Source organism: Nerophis lumbriciformis, linkage group LG26, assembly GCF_033978685.3.
Source record: "Nerophis lumbriciformis linkage group LG26, RoL_Nlum_v2.1, whole genome shotgun sequence".
NCBI classification, from domain to species: Eukaryota; Metazoa; Chordata; class Actinopteri; order Syngnathiformes; family Syngnathidae; genus Nerophis; species Nerophis lumbriciformis.
In genome coordinates, this window is record NC_084573.2 from 16,170,046 (window position 1) to 16,194,668 (window position 24,623).

The 24,623-nt window shown below is 37.9% G+C and overlaps 1 protein-coding gene across 2 annotated transcripts; it reads right to left on the reverse strand.

Annotated features, from left to right (window-relative positions):
- Positions 1–526: 526 nt before the first annotated feature.
- baalcb (BAALC binder of MAP3K1 and KLF4 b) lies at positions 527–24,623 on the reverse strand. Of its 2 annotated transcripts, none has more exons than XM_061987311.2 (5): positions 24,561–24,623; positions 19,720–19,804; positions 19,433–19,653; positions 12,296–12,495; positions 527–6,021 (listed from the first exon to the last, which is right to left on the reverse strand). In XM_061987311.2, exons 3-5 carry the CDS (start codon positions 19,611–19,613, stop codon positions 5,854–5,856), a joined length of 549 nt encoding a protein of 182 aa, XP_061843295.1. In that variant the 5' UTR covers positions 19,614–19,653; positions 19,720–19,804; positions 24,561–24,623; the 3' UTR covers positions 527–5,853. The 2 variants fall into 2 exon arrangements, with proteins under 2 accessions (XP_061843295.1, XP_061843296.1); XM_061987312.2 differs by having other exon boundaries at positions 19,433–19,648; positions 24,561–24,615.

Sequence of the window (24,623 nt, forward strand, 5' to 3'; positions counted from 1 at the left end):
AGTGCTGGTATGATTGCACACAGTCCTATTACTCAAGTAGTTAGCAATAACACATGTATTTACGCATTGGAAAATTGGACAAAAAAAAGTTAACATTAGTGTATTTATGTATGAAATATTGCACAAAATATGAATACATAACTTTTAGAATGGAAATAGACAGGAATCTATTGGAACTAATAGCAAGTATTTGTATATTTATTATATATCCATGCTCTTGTCCTTGAATGTGATGTATCACCAATAACCCATCAGATACGAAAGTCAAAAAACAGCCTAATACTAGCAAAAATTAGTAAAAAAACAAAAGTCTATAAAGAGATTATTTGCAAATTCAACGTTATGGTCAGTTTGTTCATGTATTCATTTTTCATGCACCTGTTTGCTATACATGTATTTATCCGCCACTGTTGGAAGGCCGGTCCCTGAAAATAATGCCGACATTAAACCGATCCCTGGTGCAAAAAAGGGTGGGGACCCCTGGTTAAAAGGACTTGAAAGGACTCGAAACACAAAATGCAGGACTTGGGACTTGACTTGAGACTTTCCAGTCTTGACTTTGGACTTGACTCGGGACTTGCCTGTCTTGACTCGGGACCTGACTCGATACTTGAGGGCAAAGACTTGAGACTTACTTATGACTTGCAAAACAATGACTTGGTCCCACCTCTGCTAGTTACTGAGACATAGACCAGTTTTATTTAAATTAGAAAACACAAATCCTGACAGAAGTACAAACAACACATAAGATAGCAAACAAATTGGCCAGACTTCACTGTAGGTAGTGCAATCTTCCATCAAGCATCCTGAGACACAGCAAAAATTACATATTGGCCCTTTTATCAATACTAAAAATTATTTATTTGTGAATTGAATACACAGTTATACCCTTTCACCCTTTAAAAAAAAGTGTTTTAATTGTGCCAAGTCATTAAAATCCATCCATTCACTTTGTGTTGTTATAGATTTGACACTAGGTACAGTATTTGTTTTTCATACAGTTTTTGTGTTATATCAAACTTTCCTCACAGTGAACAACAATGGCCATTTTTCAATTTAATTGTTTTTTGAATACGTTAAAAAGGAAGCAAATTACAGTGCGTCCGGAAAGTATTGACAGTGCTTCACTTTTTCTACATTTTGTGTTGTTACAGCCTTATTCCAAAATGGATTAAATTATTTTTTGTCCTCAAAATTCTACACACAATGCTGCATGAAAATGTGAAGAGTTTTTTGTTTTTTTTAAATTTTGCAAATGTATTAAAATAAAAAACAAACAAACACATGTACATAAGTATTCACAGCCTGTGTTCAATATTTCTTTGATTTTTTGGCAGCAATTACAGCCTCAATGTCATGGCGTGGTCTCGAACCCACAATTCTCCTGCAGCTAGATCCACCAACACTCTGACTGGTAGTATGCCAGGACACACCCCCGCACGCGCCGAACGCTTCAAGCCCACGCAACGCCGCAGCTGCAGATTGTCTGCGATCAGCGCACCTGTCATTAATCAGGAGGACAGCATAACGACCAGTCGGAACGTTGCTAACTCCTCGTAGTAAGCATTCACGTCTCTGGCTTCCCTTCTGTTGTCCTAGAACTTGTTCTTCTTGTCCTCCTCGTCTCATGTTCCTTGTTTCTCCCGCAGTACCCGCCTTGTCCCGTGTGCTCGAGCTCTGTCCCTCGACCTCCCTCCGGACTTTGGACTGCCTCCCTCGATCCTCGACCCTCGCCGGGACACGGACCTTGTCGCTTCTCTCCTGCCCTCGACCTTCTGCCTGTTTACGGACTTCCTTTTTGCCTCGCCCTCTTGGACTGTCGAAGGATTCATCCATCACGCACTTACAACGTCGTCTGTAATTATTTACATGGTTAAGATCACACATAGCCCTGCAACAAACACATAGAGTAGCATACACCTCCCACACACTCATCAAAGGTTACAATAAACCCGGTAACCTGAGTTTCTTCATGGTTTCGTCTCCTTCCACCCCTCGCGTACATAACACTCAAGTCTTTTTTATTTTTAATACGATGCCGCAAGCTTGGCACACCTACTGTATCTTTGAGCAGTTTTTGCCCATTCCTCATTGCCCATTCCTCTTTGCAGCACCTCTCAAGCTCTGTCAGGTTGGATGGGAAGCGTTGGTTTTCATCCAGAATGTCATTTCTGCATTCATCTAGTCTAGTCAGGGAGGTGACCAAGAACACGATGGTTACTCTGTCAGAGCTACAGCATTTCTCTGTGGAGAGGAGAACCTTCCAGAAGGACAACCATCTTTGCAGCATTCCACCAATTAGACTTGTATGGTGTATTGACCAGACGGAAGCTATTTCTTAGTAAAGAGTTTGCCATAATGCACCTTAACAACTCTCAGACCGTGATAAACCAAATTCTTGGGTCTGATGAGACACATTGAACTCTTTGGCGTGAATGCCAGGTGTTATGTTTGTAGGAAACCAGTCACCACTCATCACCAGGCCCAGGCCCGGCCCTAACCAATCTGGCGCCCTAGGCAAGATTTTAGGTGGCGCCCCCCCACATCGGCAGTGAAGTGTATATACTCACAAGAAACCGAATAGCTTTGTCTTTGACCTTTTTTTTTTTTTTACTTACAACAATACCTAATATATAAAGGGGTGGAAAAGTGACTATTACCTGCAGGGCAAACATTAGCTAACCAGAAGGCAATAACAATGTAAACAAAAAACACCTGCTTAAAGATCTAATACAAATGTCCCTGAGGAATGTAAGGTGGGAGTACTGTAATTACCTAACGTTACATTATTATTTTCCATAACAATTTAGCCCCCTCCACAGTATTAACCGGACGTTAAAACAGAACTAGCTATTTATTGATTAGCAATTGCCGAATCATGTAACATTAGCTTAATGCTAAAAAGCCAGGTTACTATCACATTCTGTAACAGACAAATAATTTAATGTAGGCTAACGTTACCTACCTGCTACCTCTGTCTTTTCTCGTTTCTCCTCCTCTTCTTTTCTCCTTTTTCTTCCCTGGGCACCTGACAGTTTTGGCCGTTTTGACATCTTGTGTTGATTTTTTGATGTGGTGACGTCCAAAAAGAGTCATGATACGGGAAGGGAGGGGGCGCACCGTGCGGGGGGGGCGTAATGTTGTAACAAATAATATTTCTATTAAATAGGCTTTACTTTGCATTTTAATTAACGTGGGTGTTTTTTTTTTGTATTTAGAAATAATAATACCAACTTTTTTTTTTTTCCAACATTTGTGGCACTGGCGTGGCGCCCCCTGATGGACGGCGCCCTTAGCATTTGCCTATACGGCCTATGCCACGGGCCGGCCCTGACCAGGCCAATACCCTCCCTACAGTGAAGCACAGTGGTGGCAGCATTATGCTGTGGGGTTGTTATTCAGTGACAGGAACTCAGAGATGAATGCAGCATTGTACAGAGATATTTTGGATGAAAACCAGCGGTTATCATCCAACCTGATGGAGCTTGAGAGGTGCTGCAAAGAGGAATGGGCGAAACTGGCCAAAGAAAGGTGTGCCAAGCTTGTGGTATTGTATTCAAAAATACTTGAGTGTGCAATTGCTGCCAAAGGTGCATCAACAAAATATTGAGCAAATGCGAATACTTATCAGTGTGTAATGTTTTTAGTAATTTTTTTTTTTAAACACTGCAAAAAATTGCAAAAAAAACTTTTCACATTGCCATAATGGGGTTTTGTCTGTAAAATTTTTATGACAAACATAATTTTTTTCCCATTTTGGAATAAGGCTGTAACATAACAAAATATGGAAAAAGTGAAGGGCTGGGAATTCTTTCCGGATGCACCGTGTTTCTCAAAACACACAATGTGTACCAGGGGTCTCAAACTTAGTTTACCGGGGGGACACTGGAGGTAGAGCCTGGGTGAGGCTGGGCCGAACAATGTATACGGTTAAGAAACATGTTTTGTGGTAGACTCATGTTAGGCTTTAAGTCATTATTTGAATGCATAAATTATATATTTTGACACTGTTGAGTGGGCAGAGACACTTCTGCCTGCTGACAGGAAGTTGCTCTTTGTGTGTTTGTTGTGCAGTCCTTTTTGTGTTTGCATCGTTTTTGTATTTAGTGTTTATAGTGGGATTCAAGATTACCATAATATGTTTAATTATCAGCTTCCCAGGGTGTGCCGTTACACTAAAACAGGGCTAGTCAACTCGTGGCTCGGGGGCCAAACCAGGCCTGGGAATGACACCATACATCCCCCAAAAACAATTTGAAATGTGGACTCGTCAGACCACAGAACACTTTTCCACTTTGCATCAGTCTATCTTAAATGAGCTCGGGCCCAGCGAAGCCGGCGGCGTTTCTGGGTGTTGTTGATAAATGGCTTCCCACCTGTTCCCAATTAGCCTGTTCACCTGTGGGACGTTCCAAATAAGTGTTAGATGAGCATTCCTCAACTTTCTCAGTCTTTTTTGCCACTTGTGCCAGCTTTTTTTAAACATGTTGCAGGCATCAAATTCCATATGAGCTAATATTTGCAAAAAAATAACAAAGTTTTCCAGTTCGAACGTTAAGTATCTTGTCTTTGCAGTGTATTCAATTAAATTTAAGTTGAAAAGGATTTGCAAATAATTGTTTTCTGTTTTTATTTATAATTTCAGATGCAGTCAGTAGTCATTTGTTCAACTTATTTAGTTATAATAGTGGTGTTCCTCAAGGTTCCATCTCAGGTCCTCTCTTTTTCATCTATTCAATGAGTGGCCTGTGAGTTCAGTTCAAAAACTTGTGGGAGACTTACATTTTTTACAGCAGATTGTTAAAAACACTCGAGTGCTATCATAGAGATGACCTTTGACTAGATTTTTGTAGAACGTCGTTAAAAACAGAAGAGCGCTCCTGTAACTGACAAAATAAATAGACCAAAATTGTCTACTGTAAAGAATGCTGCATTTCCGGAATATACAAAATAAGACCAATAGTGAATTGAAAAGTCTGGACCAGCCCGGTGCTTACCGTTCTGTAAATTTTATTGAATATCCATGCACTAAACTATGAATTAAGTGGAGGGCCACTAAATATGGCCCTGTAGTTTGCAAATGGCAAAGTTTAAGACCCCTGAGCTGTACAGTCATTATGGTTTAGCTTTGGTAGCCCTTTTATAGTAGCCATAATTTAAGTTAAAATAAATACTAAATATTGGAAATTATTTTGATAGAAAATGATATATATAGAGTATATTATACTTGTATTATATTAATACAATTTAAAAACATTTCATTTGAACAAAAATATATGTTTTATAATGTAATGATGATTCGAAATGTAAACAAAAATATTAGGTAATAAAAGGGTTTTGGGGGCTACATATTTCAGTGACTAAATTTAATAATAACAAATTGTTAAAGGGCAAAAACAGTATTTGTCTTCAAATATTGTCATCACCTCTCCCCGAATTAGGATGTGCATGCTAATCAACAGACTGCATCAGTTAGCGAATGCTAAGGCAAGAGTTCAATAATCCCAGAAAAAGCAATAATGCAACAATCCCTTCGGGCCATTTGTTAGCATCAACGTGATTGACTTAATGAACAATGCAGCAGTTGTCCACTAGGAGGCGTGGAGGAGCGTTCAACTTCCCATTCGGTCAGCTCTTAAAGTGTCCATTGCCGTATACATTCGTCGTGTATACAATATAAACACCCTTATTCTATGAGCAAAATACAGCATAACACAGCAACAGTCCACTATGAAAATATACATCAATGAATTTGTTCATAAATCTGCCGCTAGGTCACAAAGTAATTTGTGTGTGTTAAGTTCCCAGGACCTGCTAGTTTTTATCTTCTTCTTTGGCTTCGCCCCAGCTCCCTCAAGTGTTGAGTGTGGCCACCTGTTTGACCGTTTCGCCGGCGGGTTTCATGACCTCGTAGGTGGTGAGCGACTTCTTGACTTTGCCGTTCTTGTCCACCTGGTGGATGCTCTGCGTCACCATGATGGTCACCTGCTTGGTGGACATGCGGTTGTCCTGCCATTTGGTCTGTTTTAAATGGTAGGGGACAAAAGACAACGCAAAATCAAACTAGAGCAAGCCCTAATAAGGCAACTTATGGTACTAAATTTTTGTATCTCAAAACATCAAGTACAGTCATCCCATTGCCACATTGCGCTTCAAATATTGCGGCTTCACTACATCGCACATTTTATCCCTTTAAAGCATATTCTACAATGTTTATTTCCATGCATAAAATGGCTAAGTAAACTAAAAATATCAACACTACAGTAGTATTGTCCATGAGATGAGACCAGACCAATGGGAGTGCGTTGTTCAGTATCGTGGCCACTGATTGGCTCAGCCTTCGACGGTGTTATATAGGATTAAAAGAGAAAGTAAAGGTGACAAGGGTGTTACTTCCTGTCTAGAGGGCTCTCATTATGTTGAAATTTAGAAGGTAGTAAACATGTATTTTCTGCTCTAAATAGGAAAATATTTTATTTATAGTTATTAGGGATGTCTCAATACAACTTTCACACCTCCAATACAATATATCAATATTGAAACCTTAAGTGTTGGTCGATAACAATATTAATCTGATACTGCAGGGGAAAATATATATATATATATATATATATATATATATATATACACATATATATATGTGTATATATATATATATATATATATATATATATATATATATATATATATATATATATATATATATATGTATATATATGTATACATATATATATATATATATATATATATGTATACACATATATATATATATATATATATATATATATATATTTTCCCCTGCAGTATATATATATATATATATATATATATATATATATATATATATTTACACACATATACAGGGTGATTAAAAAAGAATACGCCAAAATCATCATGCATTTATCCAGTTCTAAAGCACTGTAGTCTATTACCATTGATTCAGTCGAATCAATGGTCAATTGGTACAGGAGTTATCCAAGTTTTATTGTGTTACAATTTTACTCTTGGCATTCTCTCGATGAGCTTCAAGCGCACCTGTGAAGTGAAAACCATTTCAGGTGACTACCTCTTGAAGCTCATCAAGAGAATGCCAAGGTTGTGCGAAAAAGTAATCAGAGCAAAGGGTGGCTATTTTGAAGAAACTAGAATATAAACATGTTTTCAGTTATTTCACCTTTTTTTGTTAAGTGTGTTCAATCATAGTTTTGATGCCTTCCGTGACAATCTGCAATAGTCATGAAATTAAAAAAACACATTGAGTGAGAAGGTGTGTCCAAACTTTTGGCCTGTACTGTATATATATGTACACCATATTGCCAAAAGTATTTGGCCACCTGCCTTGACTCACATATGAAATTGAAGTGCCATCCCATTCCTAAACCATAGGGCTCAATATGATGTCTGTCCACCTTTTGCAGCCATTACAGCTTCAACTCTTCTGGGAAGGCTGTCTATTCTTCCAAAAGCGCATTAGTGAGGTCACACATTGAGAAGGCCTGCCTCTTAGTCTCCGTTCTAATTCATCCCAAATGTGTTCTATCAGGTTCAGGTCAGGACTCTGTGCAGGCCAGTCAAGTTCATTCACACCAGATTCTGTCATCTATGACTTTATGGACCTTGCTTTGTGCACTGGTGCACAGTCATGTTGGAAGAGGAAGGGGCCCGCTCCAAACTGTTCTTACAAGTTTGGGAGCATGGAATTGTCCAAAATGTTTTGGTAACCTGGAGCATTCAAAGTTACTTTCACTGGAACTAAGGGGCCAAGCCCAACTCCTGAAAAACAACCCCACACCATAATTCCTCCTCCACCAAATTTCACAATACAGTCCGAAATGTAGCGTTCTCCTGGCAACCTCCAAACCCAGACTGGTCCATCAGATTGCCAGATGGAAAAGTGTGATTCATCACTCCAGAGAAGGCGTCTCTACTGCTCTAGAGTCTCGTGGCGACGTGCTTTACACCGCTGCATCCGACACTTTGCATTGGACTTGGTGATGTATGGCTTAGATGCAGCTGCTCGGCCAGGGAAACCCATTCCATTAAGCTCTCTGCGTACTGTACGTGGGCTAATTGGAAGGTCACATGAAGTTTGGAGCTCTGTAGCAACTGACTGTGCAGAAAGTCTTTGCACTATGCGCTTCAGCATCCACTGACCCCTCTCTGTCAGTTTACGTGGCCTACCACTTGGTGGCTGGGTTGCTGTTGTTCCCAAACTCTTCACTTTTCTTATAATAAAGCAGACAGTTTACTTTGGAATATTTAGGAGTGAGGAAATTTCCCGACTGGATTTGTTGCACAGGTGGCATCCTATGACAGTTCCACGCTGGAAATCACTGATATGTGATATGTGCCCATTCTTTCACAAATGTTTGTAGAAACAGTCTCCATCCCAAGTCCTAATCACTTGGCCCGGGCGACAGGTTATACCTGATTCTGATCATTTGGATGGGTGGCCAAATACTTTTGGCAATATAGTGTACTTCTATTTTTTTGTAGAGTAGTATGTTAGAAAAGGTTTGTAATACCAGGTAGGTATATATATATATATATATATATATATATATATATATATATATAAAAAAAACACACTAACATTATGACAAGTTTATGTTTCTGAAATGGAGTGTTAATTTATGTTTTGGCGACACCAAGTGGTCACAATAATTCATTAAATTAAGGACATGACGCAGGAAGTTGACTGATGCGGACATGTTTGTTACTGGATACTTTAATACATTATTGCCTTGGAGCCTTTGCATTTGTAAGTACTATGCAACTGTACTCATTTGATACTTAATAGTTATATTGACAAATGTGGTGTATTTGACTGCCATATTGTTCACGTTTGCCTTTTACAAATGACTCAAAGAGCAGAAAAGACCAACACTGTGTGCTTATTGGAGAACATTTCCTGTAGATGTTAACTGGCTGTCCAACTTTGCACAAGTAAACATGCTGCAGGACTACTTTTGTCTTGAGTTTTTTTTGGACATTTAGATTCAAGCCGATATCATCCTATTGGACCAATATCTGATATCACGATCGTGTCCGAAACCAATTAAAGCGTTAAAAAAGGGACGACTGTTAGGGATGGTACTAAACTGCTACTTTTTTGGCACCAACCAAATCTCGCCGGTCTTAGCGTGAACAGATTCACATTAAATCCAACAGAGCCATCTTACTGGACATGGGTTGCGCGTGTGACGTCACACTCGGTCGCCGGCACATGGCGATCACTTCAACAGCACTGAGAGCGGACTCAGCCAAAACTACCTCGAGGCAATGTTGCAATTTCTAATCCCAACAAAGAAATGTACTCAAAAAACGGTCCAACATAAGTAATGCTCCACTTTTCCAAAAAACTTGCAAGTTTGAATCTACCATACATTGACTTTGATATTGATATGCTACTGATTAGCATTCGCGATTTTACATGGCGATTTCAACACCTCCAAATTTGTTAATGAAAATGACAACAAAGGTGCACGTTGAAATCAAACAGCTGGTGCGTAATAAGTGTAATACTTACTGTATTAAGACTTTTTAGGGCGCATTAAAAGACTGACCTGACAAGCCAACACATACACTAACTGCCATCCAACATCTTGCAACTGTAATTGAGTCTCAAACATGTGATAATAACAAGATCATCAAGGTCATTTTTAAATGTTGCAATATACATTTGATTATATTATCAAAAATAATTATTATTCATTAATACACACAAAAACCAGCAGGAAAAGAAGACAGTTGGCACAAAAGGCTGCTAGAACTTTGGCAAGAACAAGAACGTTTTTATATACTGTATATACCTTTTATGTACATATATATAGATATATACTGTATATATATATATATATATATATATATATATATATATATATATATATATATATATATATATATATATATATATATATATATATATATATATATATATGTATGTAAAAGGTATATACAGTATATATATATATATACCTATACAGTATATACCTTTTATATACATATATATATATATATATATATATATATATATATATATATATATATATATATATATATATATATATATATATATATATGTATATAAAAGGTATATACAGTATAGGTATATATATATATATATATATATATATATATATATATATATATATATATATACTGTATATACCTTTTACAAACATATATGTATATATATATATATATATATATATATATATACTGTATATACCTTTTACATACATTCATATATATATATATATATATATATATATATATATATATATATATATACTGTATATACCTTTTACATACATATATATATATATATATATATATACAGTTATATATATATATATATATATATATACACACAAACCCTGTTTCCATATGAGTTGGGAAATTGTGTTAGATGTAAATATAAACAGAATACAATGATTTGCAAATCCTTTTCAATCCATATTCAATTGAATGCACTACAAAGACAAGATATTTGATGTTCAAACTCATAAACTTTATTTTTTTTTTTGCAAATAATAATTAACTTAGAATTTCATGGCTGCAACACGGGCCAAAGTAGTTGGGAAAGGGCATGTTCACCACTGTGTTACATCACCTTTTCTTTTAACAACACTCAATAAATGATTGGGAACTGAGGAAACTAATTGTTGAAGCTTTGGAAGTGGAATTCTTTCCCATTCTTGTTTTATGTAGAGCTTCAGTCAACAGTCCGGGGTCTCCGCTGTCGTATTTTACACTTCATAATGCGCCACACATTTTCAATGGGGGACAGGTCTGGACTGTAGGCGGAACAGGAAAGTACCCGCACTCTTTTTTTATGAAGCCACACTGTTGTAACATGTGCTGAATGTGGCTTGGCATTGTCTTGCTGAAATAAGCACGGGCGTCCATGAAAAAGACGGCGCTTAGATGGCAGCATATGTTGTTCCAAAACCTGTATGTACCTTTCAGCATTAATGGTGCCTTCACAGATGTGTAAGTTACCCATGCCTTGGGCACTAATGCACCCCCATACCATCACAGATGCTGGCTTTTGAACTTTGCGTCGATAACAGTCTGGATGGCTCGCTTATGACACGAATATTTCCAAAAACAATTTGAAATGTGTACTCGTCAGACCACAGAACACTTTTCCACTTAGCATCAGTCCATCTTAGACGGGCCCAGAGAAGCCGGCGGCGTTTCTGGATGTTGTTGATAAATGGCTTTCGCTTTGCATAGTAGAGCTTTAACTTGCACTTACAGATGTAGCGAAGAACTGTATTTAGTGGTTTTCTGAAGTGTTCCTGAGCCCATGTGGTGATATCCTTTAGAGATTGACGTCGGTTTTCGATACAGTGCCGTCTGAGGGATCGAAGGTCACTGTCATTCAATGTTGGTTTCCGGCCATGCCGCTTACGTGGAGTGATTTCTCCAGATTCTCTGAACCTTTTGATGATATTATGGACCGTAGATGTTGAAATCCCTAAATTTCTTGCAATTGCACTTTGAGAAACGTTGTTCTTAAACTGTTTGACTATTTGCTCACGCAGTTGTGGACAAAGGGGTGTACCTCGCCCCATCCTTTCTTGTGAAAGACTGAGCATTTTTTGGGAAGCTGTTTTTATACCCAATCATGGCACCCACCTGTTCCCAATTAGCTTGCACACCTGTTGGATGTTCCAAATAAGTGTTTGATGAGCATTCCTCAACTTTATCAGTATTTATTGCCACCTTTCCCAACTTCTTTGTCATGCGTTGCTGGCATAAAATTCTAAAGTTAATGATTATTTGCAAAAAAAAAAAAAAAAGTTTATCAGTTTGAATATCAAATGTTGTCTTTGTAGCATATTCAACTGAATATGGGTTGAAAATGATTTGCAAATCATTGTATTCCGTTTATATTTACATCTAACACAATTTCCCAACTCATATGGAAACGGGGTTTGTATATATATATATATACTGTATGTATATATATATATATATATATATATATATATATATATATATATATATATATATATATACTGTATATATATATATATATATATATATACACATATAAAATTGGTACCGTATGGGTTCAAATGTTAACAATACCCACCCCTGACTGTACAGTACCAACTTAAAAATATTGGGCTTTTGCAAGTACCACTTTTTTGTGCTAACAGCCAACACGGCTGAGCTTCAAACATGTGGCTTAGTTCACAATGTTTGACCGTATATAAAATGTTGGCAAACATTTTCATTGAAATATGGGGCATACTGAGTTATGTTTTGTGTCAGCACTTACAATCTCTTCAGTGTGCAGGACACTTCTGCGTTGCACCGTGGTCCCGGGGGATGCCAGCGCCACCTCCTGGGCCGGAGAGGCCAGCATCTTGGTAGGGCTTCCGGACTTCACGTCGCTGAGGCTGGCCTCCGACACGGCCGAGCAGACTTTAAGGTAGGCCTGAGCGGGAGGCGGCAGGCCATCTTCAAAAAACTCTGGAACTGTGAGGAAAGTGTTATTATTCCAGTATGTAGTACGCTGTCTGATTACATAAAATACTGATCATGTGTTGCCATGAGAGCCAGGTCCTACTTTTTGATGTAGCAGCCTATTATGCCATGTTTAGTCATTCATCTCCTTGGAGCTTCAAAGCAAGCGCCCACACAATGCAGGACAGAGACATCGACGAACAGACGAACATCTTGGACAATTCAGGGAAGGCCCTATTCTGGTCCTTACAGAAGGTGCTCGCTTGGATGAGTTTAGTACAGAGGTGTCAAAGTCGTTTTCACCGAGGGCCACATTGCAGTTATATGTGCTTCTAACAGTGAATAGTATTATTACACAATTTTTTTTAATGCATTTTATTAGTCGATTTTTTTTTAACTCAAATGTAAAAAAAATATGGTAAGTTGCAATCATTTCACCTTAAAATGTAGTGTATTTTACTGTAAATGGAAAAACAGCACTGCTGTTTTTATGGTTAAAGAAGGCAGCTCAGTTGCCAGAATTTTACTGTATAATTTACATTTGTTCTTTTACTATAAATAAAAAACATTTTAATTTTACCGTCAAATTTTGGCACGAGCTGCCAGTTTTTTTTAGTTTAGTTTTTTTTACTGCAAATCAACAACTATTTTTCAGTGTATTACTGTAAATGCCAAAACGGCACCATGGTTTATTACAGTAAAAAAAGTACAGTTTTTTTTTCTTTAGAGAAAAACGCTGTAAAAACCACAGTAAATTTCACAATTTTACCATGAAATTTATTGCTACTTTTACATTGCACACTTTCATGGATAACTTGCTTTGAAATCATTATTATTAGTATTTATTTCTATTTAAAAAATTGATTGAATGTTTGATAATATATTTTTGCATAATTAGACAATATTTAAGTTAACAAAATTTGTGATTGCATGGAGTACATATATTTTGTATTTCTCCCAAAATAGAAATAAATTATACATTTAGTAAGACAAGATACAGTACTTTATTGATACATATTATTTCCAGGATTTCGAGGGCCAAATAAAATCAAGTGGCGGGCCACATCTGGGTTTGACACCTGTGGTTTAGTATGTAAGATGCTAAAATTAACAGAAGCTTGTGTTAACTGATCCCTGGCAAAAGGCAATGCTGCAAGCAGGATTCTGGGGGCCCAGAAGCCAAATCCAATCCAAGAATGACATCACACCGGCCCCCGAGTTCAGTTAAATATTTTGAGACAAACATTTTTGCAGCAAATTCCTAAAAACACTCGAGTGCTCCTGTTGTATCGAGGACATTTGACAACTGTAAACACACTGGCAGATCCTTGCGTTGACATTTTAACCTTGCTAGCACAGATACAAATCTGTGGGGCCAAACTTGTGATTTACATCCTGTAACTGAGGCGTTCCTCAAGGCACCCCTTTAAGTTCTCTCCTATTTGACAGTTATCTTTCGTCATGTGATTTATGTAACTAAGTTGCTGTCGCTTGTTTACTTCAGATGCAGTCAGTAGTCATTTATTTAACTTCTTAAAGGGGAACTGGACTTTAAAAAAAAAATGTTGCCGACCGTTCACAATTATTATGACGATTAATGTTTTTTTTTTAAAATTAATTTTAAATATTAAATAAATGCGAACAAAAGTCAGTTTACAATGGGAGTCGCTCAATTCTTGTCACACCTGGGTGAAGTTTTGTCTGGTTTCATGTTGTCTTGTCATTTCCTGTTTTATTTTGAAATGTTAACTCTCCCTCTCATTTCAGATCACTTGCTTTTCCTCCTGTTTCACTGGTCTGACGTCTCTCCTGATTGCCTGATTGTGCCCACCTGTGTCACCCTCCCTCATGTGTATAAATGTCTCGTCCTCCTCCTGTCCTGTGCCAGAGTGTTTCTTCTTGTCGTGTACCTCCAGCCGTCTTCCACAGTCTTGTCCAAGTCGCTGAGTATTGCCTTGATTTATTCTTTGATTTCTCTGTACCCTCTGAAGAAGAGTGGTTTTGATTTGCTAAAGTAGTGATGGGTCCGATGCATCGGCGCATGCGTTGAGTTCATAGAGCAAAACCCTGTGTCGGTGCGCGTACCGCTTTTAGAAAGACACGTGACCGATTATGAACTGTTTCGGTCACGTGACCGATACGCAAACTGTGTCGCACTGACGCCTCCTCTGTGCCCTGTGAGCGGGTCTTTTCTACAGCCGGAGAAATAATAACTAAGAAGAGAAATCGTCTAAAATTTAATATGTTGGAAAAACTGTTCTTTTTTTAATTTAAAAAAAAAAAAAAAAAAAAAAAAAAAAAAATTCACAGTCCACAAGCATCCTCATTCACAACATGTTCTCTTAGATTTCCATGTTATGATACATGTTCACATTATTTATTTGTAACAAACGCACCCAAGTTCCCCGGGTGTCTTTGCCACTATGCAAATTAAGGAGTCACGGGTGGGACCTGATATTCAGCTGGGAATGATTAATACAGTAAATAAACACAAGACATGTATAACTATTAGCCACAACACAACCAGGCTTATATTTAATATGCCACAAATTAATCCCGCATAACAAACACCTCCCCCCTCCCGTCCATATAACCCGCCAATACAAATCAAACACCCGCACAAAACCCACAGCCCAAAAGTACCGTTCACCTCCCCAAAGTTCATATAACACATATATTTCCCCAAAGTTACGTACGTGACATACACATAGCGGCATGCACGTACGGGCAAGCGATCAAATGTTTGCTGCGAGCAGCGTACTCACGGTACCGCGTCTGCGCATCAAACTCAAAGTCCTCCTGGAAAAAGTCTCTGTTGTCCCGGTTCTCCACAGGCCAATGGAAAGTCCACAAAAAAGGGCAAAAATGAGGATTCTTCCATGAAGTGGCTCCGTAGCAAAAACACTGGGCCTGACAGGTGCTCCTAGGTGGTTTGTGACATCAATTTCCGCTTCCGCCCGGTCTGATAGCACCGGATGCCTTTTATATATCCCCACATATTATTATGTTACATTTTTAATATTAGCATGATTTATAGAATACGCCTGTAACAGTTCATAATAAGTAAAATGGATGACATAATAAGTATATATATATATTTATTTTCCCAGCTGAGCACAAGTTAATTGTGACTGGCAATATTTATTATATATATACGCCTCGATGGACCCCTATGGCCATTACATATTGACTGTATCTAAAAAAGATAAAAATATATTTTTATTTAAATGAAGATATGAAATAATCCTAAATGAAATACAATGACTTGGTTTATATTATCGTATAGACTAGGTCATAAATTCAGTGTCTGTTGAGTCGGTCCATAGGTTCCCTGTAGGGATTTTTAATCTCCAGTAGATGTCAGTATTTAGTGACACAGTATTGACACAGTATCAATACAGTTTTGCAATGTGTCGAAACGCTTCATGACGCCTCATCAACCCATCACTATGCTAAAGTTTTTGTTCAGTTTTGTTTGAGCTAATTTCATAGTGCTCTGCCTTTTTTTCCCTCCTCTTGGAGCGCTTTAATTTGTAGATTTTTCTTAACTCTTTATAGAGTAGTTTCTGTTTATAGCGTTTTGTCTCTTCCTCTTTGTGAGCGCTTTTTCTTTTGTGTAGCTTATCATAGGTTGTTGCTTTTGTTATTAGATCAGTGTAAATTTTGCTATTGTCTTTTTTCCTCCCTTTGGAGTGATTTTCTGTTTATTGTTTCACGCCCTGTGCTACGTTTCCTTTTTACTCTAGTATATCAAGTATAGAGTTTGTAGCCATTTGTTTATTCACTCTGTCTGAAGAGAGTTCATAGAAAACAGCAGAATAAAAGCCTGCGTCCAACGTTTCCAGTCTGCAACTGAGTCCTCATTCTTGCCAAGTCCTAACAATTCTGCCCATAAAGCCCTTAAAGAAACATCCAAACACCTCCATTAGGGTTTTCTATACATGATGTAAGTATATATGTAATGTAGTAACATTTAATATTTATGAATTTTGATAATTTTAAGCATATGCGGCACATTAATTTCAAAAACACATCACAACGTTTGCTTTGTATTTTTTTCTTCATCACTGATTATCACTCACTGCAGACGTCATGAGAGCCAACAATCAAAATAAAACATCACTTACTGTAAAAGTTCTGCTGTCATTAGGATGCCGACTTCTGGGATGTTCATATATTCCCATTTAAATGAAGAATGACTCATAATCCTTGCGAAGAAACGAGGAGTTTTCGTGTCGTTCACGTCAATTCCAGGTCCTAAATGGCTGTCAAAGTGTACCATCTTGTCGGATTACATCCTCAGCCATCTACTTTACAGGTGAAAGGCATTATTTATGATCTACAATAAACTTCCAAGGAGCAGGGAAGCGAGGAAGCCGCAGACCACGGAAAGATGTAAACATAGGGACACACAGTAGTGGCCACTATAAATAGTTTGTCTGCTTTTAATAACAATATCACTAATACTTGGTTAATATTCAAGTCAAGAAATGTAAATGGAGTATTGCTGGCACTTTTTGAATGCTTATTTATTGGATTTTATGGGAGGATTAGAGGACTTGTCATCTGCTCCGCTGTAAGCGGACTTTTATTTACGTTTATTTAATGTTTAGAATTTGTTTTTTTTAAATCCATCCGTCATTATGTCTTTCATAATGATTGTGAACCATAGGCAACATTTAAAAAAAGGTGCGGGTCCCCTTTAAGTTATGCTAGTAGTGTTCCTCAAGGTTTCCTTTTATGTCCTCTCTTTTTCATCTTTCGTGCTATTCAACTGGTGGCCCGCGAGTTCAGTTGAGAGACTCCCATATTTGTAGCGGATTCCTAATACACTAAAGTGTATACTGATGATCTTTAACTAGCTTTTTTGCAGAAGGTTGTAAAAAACAAGAGAGCGCTCCTTTAACTCCAACAAACCAAATAGACCAAAATCAGGTTCTCCCGATTATACACAATTAGACTAGTGAAGGGAGAAGTCCAGTCCCGCGGTCCTTACCTTTCTACAAAACCCAAAACCAGTGAAGTTGGCACGTTGTGTAAATGGTAAATAAAAACAGAATACAATGATTTGCTAATCCTTTTCAACTTATATTCAATTGAATAGACTGTAAAGACAAGATACTTAACATTTGGAATTTGATGCCTGCAACATGTTTCAAAAAAGCTGGCACAAGTGGCAAAAAAGGCTGAGAAAGTTGAGAAATGTTCATCAAACACTTATTTGGAATATGCCACTGGTGAACAGGCTAATTGGGAACAGGTGGGTGCCATGTATAAAAGCAGCTTCCATGAAATGCTTAGTCGTTCACAAAAAAGGATAGGGCGAGCGTCACCACTTTGTGAACAAATGCGTGAGCAAATTGTCGAACAGTTTAAGGACAACATTTCTCAACAAGCTATTGCAAGGAATTTAGGGATTTCACCATCTCTGGCCTGTAATATCATCAAAAGCTCCAGAAAATCTGGAGAAATCACTGCACATAAGCGTAATAAACATTGAATGCCCGTGACCTTCGATCCCTCAGGCGGTCCTGCATCAAAAACCGACATCAGTGTGTAAAGGATATCACCACATGGGGTCAGGAACACTGTCAGTAACTGCAGTTCGTCGCTACATCTGTAAGTGCAAGTTAAAACTACTATGCGAAGCATCTAAGATGGACTGATGCAAAGGGGAGAAGTGTTGTGGTCTGACGAGTCCACATTTCAAATAGTTTTTGGAAACTGTGGACGTCGTGCTCTCCGGAACAAAGAGGAAAAGAACCATCCAGATTTTAGGCGCAAAGTTCAAAAGCCAGCATCTGTGATGGTATGGGGGTGTATTAGTTTCCAAGGCATGGGTAACTTACACATCTGTGAAGGCACCATTAATGCTGAAAGGTACATACAGGTTTTGGAACAACATATGCTGCCATCTTTTTCATGGACGCCCCTGCTTATTTTAGCAAGACGATGCCAAGCCACATGTTATAACAGCGTGGCTTCATAGTAAAAGAGTGCGGGTACTAGACTGGCCTGCCTGTAGTCCAGACCTGTCTCCCATTGAAAATGTGTGGCGCATTATGAAGCCTAAAATACCACAACGGAGACCCCGGATTGTTGAACAACTTAAGCTGTACATCAAGCAAGAATGGGAAAGAATTCCACCTGAAAAGCTTCAAAAATTGGTCTCCTCAGTTCCCAAATGTTTACTTAGTATTGTTAAAAAGAAAGGCCATGTAACACAGTGGTAAAAATGCCCCTGTGCCAACTTTTTTGCAATGTGTTGTTGCCATTAAATTCTAAGTTAATGATTATTTGCAAAAAAAAAATTGTTTCTCAATTCGAACATTAAATATAAAGTTAAAAGTTAAAGTACCAATGATTGTCACACACACACTAGGTGTGGCGAGATTATTCTCTGCATTTGACCCATCACCCTTGATCACCCCCTGGGAGGTGAGGGGAGCAGTGGGCAGCAGCGGTGGCCGCGCCCGGGAATCATTTTGGTGATTTAACCCCCAATTCCAACCCTTGATGCTGAGTGCCAAGCAGGGAGGTAATGGGTCCCATTTTTATAGTCTTTGGTATGACTCGGCCGGGGTTTGAACTCACAACCTACCGATCTCAGGGCGGACACTCTAACCACTAGGCCACTGAGTAGGTGATATATTGTCTTTGCAGTCAATTCAATAAAATATAAGTTGAAAAGGATTTGCAAATCATTTTTTTCTGTTTTTATTTACGATTTACACAACGTGCTAACTTCACTGGTTTGGGGTTTTGTAAAAATGTGGCACCGAAAACAACTTAGTTGAATATCCCTGCTGTATAAACTACTTCCTGTTAACAAACATTATCAAAAAAGAAGGGATAAAGGACATAATAGTTTAGGACAGCATCTTCTAACACCTCTTATTGATCCTAGTTCTAGTATGTCCTTCCCAGTTAAGGACACCAAGGATCTTACCTGGGCTGATGGTCTTCTCAGAAGCGAAGCAGGCCTCAGAGTTCTCCGACGGGATGCTCTGGATGGACGACAGCGGGATGTCGGTGTCAGTGCTGGTCAGCCACGTGGACTCCGTCTCTTTGGTCCAGCTCTCCAGGTAGCGAGGCTCCAGAGCGTCGGTCCTGCTCCCGCCGCAGCCCATGTCTTAAGGAGCTTTACCGACCTTTTCCTCGCCGTCTAATCTTTTCACAAGTTACCTTTAGTCAGCTGGAGACCCAATACCTGACTCCAAATGTTACAATACTTACTCACGAGGTGTCTTCATAAGACTCCGCTAGCCTTCAGGATGAGGGTTCCCCATCACGCTTGTCTTGTTTGCATGGTGGACACACCCTGGGAGGAGAATAAGACCCCATTCATAAAAACAATTAACGATAGCGTCTGTATAAAAAAAAAAATTCACTTTAAAGTCAAAAGTCAGTTGTTTACAAAATACATTTGCTTTTAATATACATTTGAAGAATTGTTTTTAAACACTTTAAAGGCCAATGAAAAATACACTGAAGAAAAAAAATCCATTAATGCATACATAAAACGTATTTATATTTTTTTCAACCCCTTTAAAAGGTCGGTATGTTTGCAAAAATACACTTAATTTATATATGAATAAGAACAAAAAAATACACAAGCATAGACATTTGTACTTGATTTTTTTTTTTTAATTTGCATTTTTTTTAAACCTTTAAAAGGTCAGTTTGTTTGTTAAACTAAATGTATACATTTAAAAAAGGAGAACATGCATACATTATTTGTCCTCCAGTGTATGATTTAAAACAAAAGTATATTTGTTTTTTGCACTTGATTATTTTTTCAATTCGTTTTTTTTTTTTTTTTTTGACCCTTTAAAGTTTAAAGGGTAAATATGTTTCCAAAAATACACATGGGAAAAACACACGCATAGACATTTTGTACTTGATTTTTTTTCTATTTGTATTTTTTTTTAAACCTGTAAAGGTCAGTATGTTTGCAAATTATACACTTAATTTATACATCTAAAGAAAGGGAAAACACACAAACATACATTTTGCTGCATGCTGTAGATGAGAAAAAGGGGTGCCCCTTGGTCAATTAATGTAGAAATAAAAGAAGGCCGATACAGTAATCCAACGTATCCCTCATTTATTGGAAATCTTCACAAAGTAGGAATTATTAATTGAACAAAACAGCATTAAAAAACTGTCTACGACCTTTTTAAAATACATTTTAAACCTTATGAGACCCTTCTAAACATGATCAATCACCCTATAGTCACATTTACCCTCCTTTAATCAAATATACTAAACCCAAAACCAGTGAAGTTGGCACGTTGTGTAAATGGTAAATAAAAACAGAATACAATGATTTGCAAATCCTTTTCAACCTATATTCAATTGAATAGACTGCAAAGACAAGATATTTAATGTTCCAACTGGTAACATTTTTTTGTTGTTGCAAATATTAGCTCATTTGGAATTTGATGCCTGCAACATGTTTCAAAAATGCTGGCACAAGTGGCAAAAAAGACTGAGAAAGTTGAAGAATGCTCATCAAACACTTATTTGGAACATCCCACAGGTGAATAGGCTAATTGGGAACAGGTGGGTGCCATGATTGGGTATAAAAGCAGCTTCCATGAAATGCTCAGTCATTCACAAACAAGGATGGGGCGATGGTCACCACTTTGTGAACAAATGCGTGAACAAATTGTCCAACAGTTTAAGAACAACATTTCTCAACGAGCTATTGCAAGGAATTTAAGGATTTCACTATCTCTGGTCCGTAATATCATCAAAAGGTTCAGAGAATCTGGAGAAATCACTGCACGTAAGCGGCAATGCCTGTGACCTTCGATCCCTCAGGCAGTACTGCATCAAAAACCGACATCAGTGTGGAAAGGATATCACCACATGGGCTCAGGAACGCTTCAGAAAACCACTGTCAGTAACTACAGTTTGTCGCCAATCTTTAACATCTTTAAACTATGCAACACGAAAGCATTTCTCGACAACACCCAGAAACCCCACCGGCTTCGCTGGGCCCAAGCTCATCTAAGATGGACTGATGCAAAGTGGAAAAGTGTTCTGTGGTCTGACGAGTACACATTTCAAATTGTTTTTGGAAACTGTGGACGTCGTGTTCTCCGGAACAAAGAGGAAAAGAACCATTTGGACTGTTATAGGCGCCAGGATCTGTGATGGTACGGGGGTGTAATAGTGCCCAAGGCATGGGTAACTTACACACCTGTGAAGGCACCATTAATGCTGAAAAGTACATACAGGTTTTGGAGCAAATATGTTGCCATCCAAGCAATGTCTTTTTCATGGACGCCCCTGCTTATTTCAGCAAGACAATGCCAAAGCACGTGGTACAACAGCGTGGCTTCGTAGTAAAAGAGTGCGGGTACTAGACTGGCCTACCTGTAGTCCAGACCTGTCTCCCATTGAAAATGTGTGGCGCATTATGAAGCAATGATGAACAACTTAAGCTGTACATCAAGCAGGAATGGGAAAGAATTCCACCTGAAAACCTTAAAAAATTGGTACCAAACATTTACTGAGTGTTGTTAAAAAGAAAGGCTATGTAACATAGTGGTAAAAATGCCCCTGTGCCAACTTTTTTGCAATGTGTTGCTGCCATTAAATTGTAAGTTAATGATTATTTGCAAAAAAAAATAAGTTTCTCAGTTTGAACAATTAGTATCTTATCTTTGCAGTCTATTCAATTGAATATAAGTTGAAAAGGATTTGCAAATCATTGTATTCTGTTTTTATTTACCATTTACACAACGTGCCAACTTCACCGGTTTTGGGTTTTGTAGTAACGCTGCCGAAGGATGAGCCAAAAGGTGGCCACAATACTTAGGTCACTCTCATTGCTTTGGCCTGATCTAGTGTCCAATACAACCGTAGTATTGACATTTTTAGTTCATTTAACCTTTATTATGCTTACGGATGCTTAATTTAGGCCCATTATACAAAGAACATCCGTACGTTTTTCATCTTTTTTTATTCCAAGATATAGTGAAGCAGCAATATGAAGTATTAGGGATTGTATTACTTTATGTGAGGATGAACGTGGCAGCTAAAATCAAATCAATGGGAACATTTTGGTCGTGAGAAAAAATATTTTTCTTTTTTTTTCTTTTTTTTTAAGATGGGGGAGGAACAGTGATCTGGGATTTTTAAGCACCCTTAACTGCTGATTTGTCTTTTTTTTTTTTTTTTTATTAAACTTTTATTGACATCCAGCATCAGACATTCCTAACCATTACATCATATTTGCATACATCACACATCTATTGTCTGCCCTAAATGTCCAAATATTTTTTTTGTTTATATCCCAACGATGCCACCCAAAAAAAGAGAAAAACAGCAAAAAAACAAAAACAAAACAAACCAAAGTAATGATAATATTAACAAATTATTCAATAAAAAATATAATAATACAAATAATAATAATAATAAATAAAATAATACAAACAGATAGTAAATAATAATTTAAAAAATATATAGACAAATAGAAAATACAAAAAATATTTTTTAATTCTAAAATAGACTTAAAGTCAATATGTCATCTATGCCAGTGTTTTTGAAGTGTGAAGTGAGTTATATTTATATAGCGCTTTTTCTCTAGTGACTCAAAGCGCTTTACATAGTGAAACCCAATATCTAAGTTACATTTAAACCAGTGTGGGTGGCACTGGGAGCAGGTGGGTAAAGTGTCTTGCCCAAGGACACAACGGCAGTGACTAGGATGGCAGAAATGGGGATCGAACCTGCAACCCTCAAGTTGCTGGCAAGGCCACTCTACCAACCGAGCTATAACGCCCCATTTTTCAACTACTATGCCGCGGCACACTAGTGTGCCATGAGATACAATCTGGTGTGCCCTGGGAGATTATCTAATTTCACCTATTTGGGTTAAAAATATTTTTTGCAAGCCAGTTATTATAGTCTGCAAATGATGTGTTGTTGTTGAGTGTCTGTGCTGTCTAGAGCTCGGCAGAGTAACCGTATAATACTCTTCCATATCAGGAGGTGGAAGCATGTAGCTAATTGCTTTGTAGATGTCAGCGGGAGGCAGCGTGAAGGTAAAAAGGTATCTAATGCTTAAACCACAAATAAACAAAAGGTGAGTGCCCCTAAGAAAAGGCACTGAAGTTTAGGGAAGGCTATGCAGAACAAAACTAAAACCGAACTGGCTACAAAGTAAACAAAAACAGAATGCTGGACGACAGCAAAGACTCACTGTGGAGCAAAGACGGCGTCCACAATGTACATCCGAACATGACATGACAATCAACAATGTCCCCACAAAGAAGGATAAAAACAACGGAAATATTCTTGATTGCTAAAACAAAGTAGATATAGATATAAATATCGCCCAAAGGAAGACATGAAACTGCTGTAGGAAAACACCAAAAAAAGAGAAAAAGCCACCAAAATAGGAGCGCAAGACAAGAACTAAAACACTACACACAGGAAAACAGCACAAAAACCCCTCAAAATAAGTCACGGCGTGATGTGACAGTACACCTACTTTGAGACAAGAGCTATAGTGATGCATGGTTGGTTATGGTTTAAAGTCATATCCAACAATTGCGACAACGACTTTTTACAGTCAACAGAGTTTCGTTTTTTAATGATTTCTGCTGGTGGTGTGCCTCGGGATTTTTTCAACGCAAAAAATGTGCCTTGGCTCAAAAAAGGTTGAAAAACACTGGTCTATGCTATGAAAAAGACCGCTTTAATGTCTTGAAAAAAGTGTAATAATGCTCACTGCTAAATACTAATACAGTATTATTACTGTGGTTGGCACGTGCAATGCACCTGTTTCTAATATTTTGCTGGTTGGGATATGAATGGGGAAAATATTAGCGAGAGCAATAAGTAGGATGCAAATAGACAAAAACACGGAGGGTGTCCCAATGCACCGACACAAATTCCACGCAAAGGTATCACTGAGCGTCTTTTTAGTGCCTTTGTGTGCAGGCCATGTTGACGCGACAGCGTGACATCAATGGACATAAAACCTTCGTATGGCGGCAGGGAACAGACACTTTTATCCAGAAAACAAACAAATAATGAAGATGAGAATGATAGAGGCTTACTAATGATGGAGATTGTCTGTTTTTGTCTCCTCCTGTGCTCGCTGCTCCTCCGTGTAGTCTGTC